General features: G+C 44.5%; 1 protein-coding gene across 1 annotated transcript; it reads right to left on the bottom strand.

Moving 5' to 3' along the window:
- Window positions 1–5,065: 5,065 nt before the first annotated feature.
- LOC144175776 (uncharacterized) lies at window positions 5,066–7,032 on the bottom strand. Its single transcript, XM_077704788.1, has 2 exons — window positions 6,900–7,032; window positions 5,066–5,428 (listed from the first exon to the last, which is right to left on the bottom strand). Exon 2 carries the CDS (start codon window positions 5,421–5,423, stop codon window positions 5,193–5,195), a length of 231 nt encoding a protein of 76 aa, XP_077560914.1. The 5' UTR covers window positions 5,424–5,428; window positions 6,900–7,032; the 3' UTR covers window positions 5,066–5,192.
- Window positions 7,033–8,552: the final 1,520 nt, after the last annotated feature.

Genomic DNA, 8,552 nt, shown 5'->3' on the forward strand with positions numbered 1-8,552 from the left:
GAATGCCCCTTGAGCAGAAGAGTGGGATTTTCATTAGACACGGGGCAACGGAGAGGGCGAGGACTGCTGCCGTAATCCACCGGATTCGCTTCATACACTTACGTCACACGAATGGTGTGACTGATGACGAAATGCCTTTGCCACTCGAGGGCACATTTTCAATGCCTACCCTCTTTTTTGACGTTGCTGATGGTGCAATGATGATTTGTATTCCTGCCGCAGTGAGCTTTTGTGAATAGGTAGCCTATCTCGGGGAACGATGTACGATACACCGTACAAACTGAATGGCGTGGTACTGGGCTGTGATGGTGTTAGCTCAGTGAAATAAATTGGAAAGGAAGTCCTGTCGTGTCTCTTCCTGTAACACGGATGAAGTAGAGTGCACAAAACTGCGATCAAAACACAAAAACTTTCTGCGAAGTAAGAAGTATGAACAAAAGTGAGGATAGATACATGCAGATATATTCACCTAGGAGAAAATATTCTCTATGAGGTGTTTTACTATTACCGTAAAACAATATAAACCAATTTTAAAATCTGATAATAAAACTTTCTGGTAGCGCTAAAAATACACCGGCATTCATATTTCTTACCATTTGTGCCTTGCCTTGTAAACCACGTGTTGTGGGCCGTGAAGTTTTATTATATATATATACAATCGGGTGAACTACCACTCACTGCCATTTCGCCATGGGAATTGGGAGACGTTCCATCCTTTTTTGGCCAGGCTTTTGTCGTGTCTCATTATCACCCCGACGCCGAAATAAACAAGAAATGTAACATTCCTTTTCTTGTTCATGTTGTATCAAACATCTAAAAATCCTGAGAAATAAACGTTCTATAAGCTATAGATTTCTATTGGTAAAACAACGTTAACTAATTTTTCAAAATCAATATTGAATAATTTGCAGCCACACGTAACAACAACACGGTCTCCTTCTCTGCGCCCGTCCTGCTGTCGGTTCAAAGGAAGGCGGTACGTGGCGCAATCAGATTGCCTTGCTCCGTCTTTCGTGGTTGCGACACAACACGTAACAGGCCACATACCCAAGTGAATGGAGAAAAAAATATCACGCGAAAACTAGTCACGCTATGACTTGTCACCAGGCCTGAAATCCATGCACTGTACTATTTTGGTGCTTTCTTGATATCATCGTGTGACAGAACGTTCCCAACGCAACGTCTACGAAGGCTAAAAGATAGTAGACGAACCAAGCGGTGACGTCGAACTGTTGGACACAGCCCTTGTAACGTGTGCTGCTCCGTCTCCTGTGTTGCTTGTGCTGTAATTATACTCACAGGTATTACCAACTTGCTCGAACATACGATATACCATATCCCTTCTTGTATACTCCCCTCATTGTCGCAATGAACCGAAACCAATTTTGTGAAACCGCAAAATTTTTAGGAAGTACCAAGCAGTACAGCAAGTTTATCATTATAATGTATATGGGTAATTCCAAAATAAATTGACAGACAATGGTAACAAAGTCGATCACTGAACCATACCCTTGTTTCTATCTCAACAGGCATGATAAATGCAATGTAATTAAAGCATCACAGGCAACAATAACACAGTTGCTGATCTACGCAACACAATGAGGTATTGCACTAAAGGAATGAGTTCACAACTGAAGACATGAATTCATATAACGTAGATACAGTAACAAACAGAATACGTTAGGATGAATGATAGATGACCAGCAATCACATAAGCTGCACAACGAAGAATGTCAAGATTAAACAGTAAGAAAGTACACTGAATACCGAATGACGCCATGCAAAGGAAGTGATGTAACGACAGATGGCAACAATTAGAAAGTAGCATTGCAGGGAAATTAAGGCATGGCAGTTGAATACGTTCTTTTAGACACACGCCTTTTGTTGTCGCGGTTTTCAGAAGCAGGAGCTCACCAAATTGAAATAAATTGTGAAACAGAAACCAGTAAAGGCGGTATGTTTACGTACGATTAAAACAACCTGTAATTGATAAATATTGTACTGGGACACCTAATCTCGGGCCCTGAACTCAGGACGGCCCTCAGGGATAATGCAAATGGCATAATCTCAGATATGATGTGGTAAACAGATTTCATAAGGGTAGTGCTAAGTGGCAGCACTACTAATGAGGCGAGCAGCGGTAGTTTTTGGTGAATGGTTGTATTTACAAAGGAAACTTTATAGTTCGAGGAAGGCGACGCGCCGCGAGCTTTTGCTCCACCGGCTTCACTGGGGAAGCACAGCGCTTTTCTGATTTGTCCATTTCGTTGCCTTCTTTTAGCATTATTCACTGATGACTTGTTCATCGTTCTCGTAACAATGTGTGTTACCCCAGGCTATAATTCCGTAATTGCAGCGAGAAAACACAAATGATAAAAGAGCATTATAGGAGATAATAACAAGATTTAATGAAGGTCCAAATGTCGAGCGCAGTTTCTCTAAACTAAATTTTTATGGTAAATACATTTTAGTTTAAAATTTAGTGGGAAATGTCAAAAGACAACAAAAAACACCAATCACGTGAAAACGAAGTGGTACAGCGGAAACGGAGGCTGTTTATCTTTGGATTGTTTTACAGGTAGTATACAACTTCAAACTCTCGCCTCCACTATACCCCACTCGGAAATATGTATATTCCGGACCCAGTCACTTCTAAATACTACCCCCCCCCCCCCCCAATGCAACTCTATGCAATATCGTATGCAGGTGTTCCATTACTAGAGGTGTTCCAACGCATTCCATTACTCATAATTCCTAACCCATTACCCATGTACCAGGGCTGGAGGACAGCTGTTCAGCTGCAACCTCTATTGTGGCATAGACAGGTGGAGAGGCCCAAAGTAGACAGCCCAGGCCAGTCTACCCCATAATATAAAGAACTCCTTACCGAGCAACTTCATGCAATCCAATCCAATCGAAGACAACAGCACCAAACACCAGCCTAATAATTTTTTTCGACATTGTCATCATACTCAGTTTCTTTAGGTTAATAAAAAAGGAGCCATTATGGCGCAAGTCCTTTGTGCACCTTCATCAGTTTGGTGTTTAACGTAAATGAACGCTTGAAATCTGTTTGTACGAAGATGTTATTGTGGGGTCATGGTGTCCTCTGTGTATAGAAACTCATCACACGAATTCAATACGGAAGGACGCTGATGCTGACAATACGAAGGAGGAGGAAAAACTTTAATAATGTACACAAAAGAGTTCAACGGAGGGATAAACTGTTGCGCCTCTGTGCGTGATTGGTGTTCCTCAGTCCGGGATCCCATTCGTGGAGGCCACGGTGACAATGACCAGGAAGGGACAAATTGTCGACCACTGCGCCACGCCCACGTAGGTGTCTGACTCCGAAAAACGTACCAGCCAGGTACCAAATGCACGGCACATTTATTACACCACTTATTAAATGTTACTACTGGGCTATTTATTTCCCATTTATGACGTTGTGTTGGAAATATGCTTTGAATAATGTTGTCAAGATGTTGGGTGCAGTCAAGACATACTGAGTCACCCATCATTGTCAAGAGAATAATGCAACGCAAAATGGGCGTCACGCACGTTTCCAAGTGCAAGAAAATTGTTGCAAGAAAAATGGCAGCAGGCCCGTCATCTTTTTTTCACATTTTATTTTCTTTTTCTGCCACCTCCTTGATTACTTTATGTACAAGTATCTGTGTCCAATGTTTCCGAAAACCACTCATAGCATGGGGTTTCAAAAGGGGCACTCTGCCCCCCCCCCCCAAGCCAGACAAGCACAATTGCCCACGCAGTACAATGGCTTGGCCCCCATCAAGACGATATTCTGCCAGCGCCCATGAATCATATGCCTAAATAGGTTTTCTGGAAATCTTCATGTATTTCACGTTGTATAGCATGATGTGTGGCTCAAGTCACACAACCATTTTTCCTCACGCTGAAAGCTTTTATATGAATTCCTTTCCTGTACATCGATCCAAGCCAAGGTTAGCATAAACTAGACTGCTCTTATGAAAACTTTGGTTTCCTTTGACACAGTACCATCGTGTCCTAGCACCGAAGACAATGTCCGAGTAGAATGTCGTTGTATGGGCACAGTAGAGGCCCGTCAATTCAAACCCCTCAGGGGACTCATCTCAGTTCGAATTACTCAGAGTTTAAAGTATTGAGGGTGAAAAATAGCTACACAAAACTGTGATCGCGGAATAGTAGGGAATGTCAACAAGTGATTGCTTGAAAAAAAATCTGATCGCAGTCTGTCTTGTGTCACTCAAGCGTCCGCGAGAACTTTTTGCTCTAGCAGGTAAATGTAGTGGAAGGCTTCCTCCGTCGAATTATCTAAAGTGGACATGAGAAGTGCGGCTGCCACTCTGCGGTCATTGCTTTTGCAGCGGAGGGGGCACTTTGGCTTCATCCTCCTCCACTCGCCATCACTGGCAGTGACATATTCGGTGCTTGAGACCTGGTAAATGACGCCCTTTTCTTGCAGCGCACTGCACTCCACGGGGGCTCGCATCCACATCGACGTAATAAAAACTGCGTTTTCCAAAAGGTCCCCAATGATAGCTTTAATGGACTTATACACGATTGTACCTGTTCTCTACGTTCTTCTCTCTGTTCCGGAGGTGACACAGCGTCGTGGGTACGTAGCGGGTGCGTTTGTGCGGCCCTGTGCCAAGCGTCAAGCAGCCAGCGCGGTGGTGCTTTGTTCGAGTTGTCCGTGGTGGAAACTACTTGCGTTAAAAATAACGAGAATATCTATACAACGACTTCTACTGAGCTTAGCGAGACCGAATCGTACAGTTCGAATTATTAATACATGCCAAATACTGAAGTTCGAATTAGCGAGCTTATATTGCGTTTCTAAACGAACAACATACCACTTGAAAATTGAGTGTTGCCGCAGTGTTTCCCGTGGTTCCTATGACAACACATTAGTTGACTGAAATATTGGTGTGCTTGTTGCCACATAAGAGAAGAAAACTACCAGCAAGGTAGAAACCACGATTGTCGCCAATGTTTCAGCAAAGAGGCCTGCCTACACGTTGAAATAATTTCCAGTGAACGAAAAAGTCAATGAGCAAGCTTATGAGTGAAATAATTTATTTGGGTGAAACAAGGAGCCACAGGAGTGCGTTGTCCAAACCCATTCGGCCCTTTTTGGTGCTTGCTGTACACATGTTCATTCGATATCATTGCTTGGCAGGTCGAGTTTAGCCATAGAAGCCGCGTCCGTAGCCTCCGTATCCACGACCGAATCCTCCGTATCCACGCCCATATCCTCCGTAACCACGTCCGAAGCCTCCGTAGCCACCGTATCCCCGGCCGTAGCCTCCGTATCCGCGTCCGAATCCTCCGTAGCCGAACTGGGCTGCTGCCAAGCTGCACAGGGCGGCGAGCACCACGAGGGCGACGAGGAGGGACTTGCTGCTCACGGCAATCATGTTGGCTGCGTCAACGAAATAGGATTAAAACACATGCAATGAGCGGTGTAGAGCAACTACTTGACGTTTGTTGTCCGCCCTACAGGGTAAAAATATTTTAAGAAACCTTGTTTACTACTGCAAGACATTTCTAAAATGTTATCCTTCCAAACTAGTTGTTTCCAAATAGGTCAGGAAATCAAGGTGTCGTATACAAGCCCCGCATTTCCTTATTTACTTCACCTGCAAGTACACACGTGAACAATAACCACAAGAAATTCCGGAGTACACTCTGTGAAGTAATGGAAAAACACCTCTTCAAACTGAATCGATCTTTATACGACAAAAAATGCAAATATCGGCGCACACCCTTCTTGAGTCCGCAATGAAGGTGGGTAGATTGAAATCGGAAATATTTGATGACTGGAATTCCCTTGTTACAAACAAAATACTCAAAATAATGGTTCTTGAGAAACTTTCTAGTCTTATTAAACGTATTACAGGGCTCTAAATGGGCGGTTCCGTCATATGCAGTTCTTAATTCCCCTGGGCAGAGATTCGGGCTAATAACTTACTCAGCGGATCAATCGCTGCGACGGCCTACAGAAATTCTGCATCGAGTTATACAATTTAGGAACCTCGAAACACTGCAGAAAGAAGCTGCCCCCCATCTCTTCATTCTTTGAGGTACTGTAAAAGTTATAGTCATTGTGAGTAGTGAGAGGCGCTGCGTGATTTGCACGTCGGCACAGATAAGTCTTTAAACTCCTGCTTTCTTTAGTTTGCTTCCTTCAAATGTGTCCTTAGTGCTGCACCAGAAACAAACACGCCAATATCCACGATACCCCTTTAATGACGTAAATCAATGCCGCGAACAACGCCCAGACGGAGACGGCGATAGAAGTGTTTTGACGAGCTTTTTAATTGTCTGTTGAGAGTACATCAGTAATATATTGCCAAAGTCTTTTGCGGTCGCCTACTCGGAATACTGCATGTGGGTATCAACTAAGTTCTGAAAGCATTTATCAGTTTCAAAAAATACTTGTAACAAGTATTGCCGGGTTCACTTCAAAAGGGGGCATATCATCTGTTCCGCCCTTTGTCTACATAAGGATCAGTAAATTAGCCGTAAGGTAATCATCCCTCAGTGAGCTTTGGTTAAGTGCACAATATCAGATAACAAGGAGAAAACATCTCAGCAGCTCCTCCTCTGAAAGTTGCAAGGTTTCCTTCAAAATTATTCACGAACTCTTGTATCATTGCCAAAATCGCAAAGACCTTGGTCTGGGTCATTGCTGTTTCCCGCTTTAAAGTTCCTGAAACAGTCGTGAAAACCAATCTTTTGTACAGTTCCTAAACAGTTCACGAAACAGTACCGAGAAATAATTTAATGTAAAACATACTTTCGCAAAATTCGGAGCAATTATTTGGACGATCCTAAGTTAACTGACTAAGCAGACCCCCTAAAATGATATGCTACCACAGGGCGTTACTTACTTGTTCCTGCTTGGTGGAAGCTTTGGCTGCTCACAGACTTGGTCGGTGTGTTATGGTCTGCAGCTTCCACGCCCGCGTGCTTATATATCCCGGCCGACCAACACGTGCCGGTGTACTGCAAACCTGCTCTTGTCATGAACGCGGTCGTTTGTTCAAGGCCGACCGGCGGGGAAAGCCCTTTGAGCAGAGCGGGGGTTTCTAGTCACGGAACAACGGAGACGGAGAGGGTTGCAGCCGCAATCCATCGGGTTCGCTTCATACACTTACGTCACGGGAATGGTGTGACTGGCAACGGAATTCCTCCGCCACTTTAGAGCATATCTTCAAACCCAACTGTTTTTGACATTGGTGTCAGGCACAGACTTTTTGCATTCGTTCCCAAGACAATTGCTACTAGTAATTAACCTTATGGGGGAGGTGACGTATCGTGTGTGTGAATTTACGTAACGCGGAATTTGGCACTGGTTATACGAATCTGGAAAAATGAACTTAAAAATTTTCGGTAGGGGTGTTTGCTAGACCCGGCCGAAGTATTGTCATCAACGCAAAAAAAATTGCAATGCAGTAAATATTGATGCAGTTTGTGTGAAAGTCCCAAAAGTTTACTTCGGGGAAAACGTTAACTTGGAGCTGATGTGTCTAAGTACATTGAAAACAGCTACTCAAATTATACACTTTCGGGGGGAATAAAATGCAGGGGTATTCATTTGTCTGGTAATGTGCCAGGAGATTACCATTTCGTTAACGTGCCGTGCAAGGAAACATTTATGCGTATACGAAAAGCGCTCGGTAGTTATCTGCGGTTTATGGGGCTGTCCCCCTCAAACCAGTGCAAGCCCCTGGAAGTTAGTATTTTAAAACGAAAGTGTTTTATGCCGGGGTACGCAAACTTCACCGACGTCATATCAGTCCCGGAAATGACATCACCAGAAAACATTTCATTGCCGCGGCAGCGCTAGGATTCCAGCCCACGATCAGTTTGGCCGCAACGGGAGGTGTGAAAAGCTCTGCCAACTGAGCCATGGAGTCATGCCCGGACAGCTCTACGAACGCGCCTTACGTCCTTCTGACGTCTCCATTCAGATGGTGCTGCCGTCTAGGAGAGGTGAAGCGTAGTGCGTCATGACACTAATGAGTGCCGCTAGTTGGTGGCTCACTAGGGCAGCGTATAGCAGCGGGAGCTGCTGTGTTTAGCCGTCCGCCGCCTATGCGGAACACCGCTCCACTTGTGGAACGCCACCGCCGCGTTCCAGAAGCTGAGCTCGTCGCAACGCAAGCGTCTGGCGCACCAGCCACGGAGCCGGACCAGTGTGGTTGCACCTTTGCCGAAGCGACGTGCCAGCATAGAGTTTCATACTGATATATACTAGAGGGAAATCTGGCGCCACGGTCTAGGGGAGCAGCGCTTCAGCGAGCGTGCCGTCATGTACCGGGCAGGCACGTTCCACTTGTCCTTGGCATGGCTCACGAACGGGCTGAAAAGTTGGCTTTGGCTGCAAAAATGCAACAATGTTACTGCAAAATAATAATCGAATTTGTTCTGTTATTATAAAATTAAAGCTTCAGAAAGATTTATTTGTCAGGGATTATTTAGAAGTTTTATGGAAGATGAACAAAAAAAACAATGTTACCCCTTTTCGCTTCAAGACGAAA

Source organism: Haemaphysalis longicornis, unplaced genomic scaffold (genome assembly GCF_048455015.1).
Source record: "Haemaphysalis longicornis isolate Haplotype H1 unplaced genomic scaffold, Haemaphysalis longicornis Haplotype H1 scaffold_3, whole genome shotgun sequence".
In the NCBI taxonomy this organism is placed as follows: Eukaryota; Metazoa; Arthropoda; class Arachnida; order Ixodida; family Ixodidae; genus Haemaphysalis; species Haemaphysalis longicornis.

Bases quoted from the DNA above. Each gene is read 5' to 3' on its own strand.
- LOC144175776 (XM_077704788.1), bottom strand. From the start codon at position 5,423: ATGATTGCCGTGAGCAGCAAGTCCCTCCTCGTCGCCCTCGTGGTGCTC.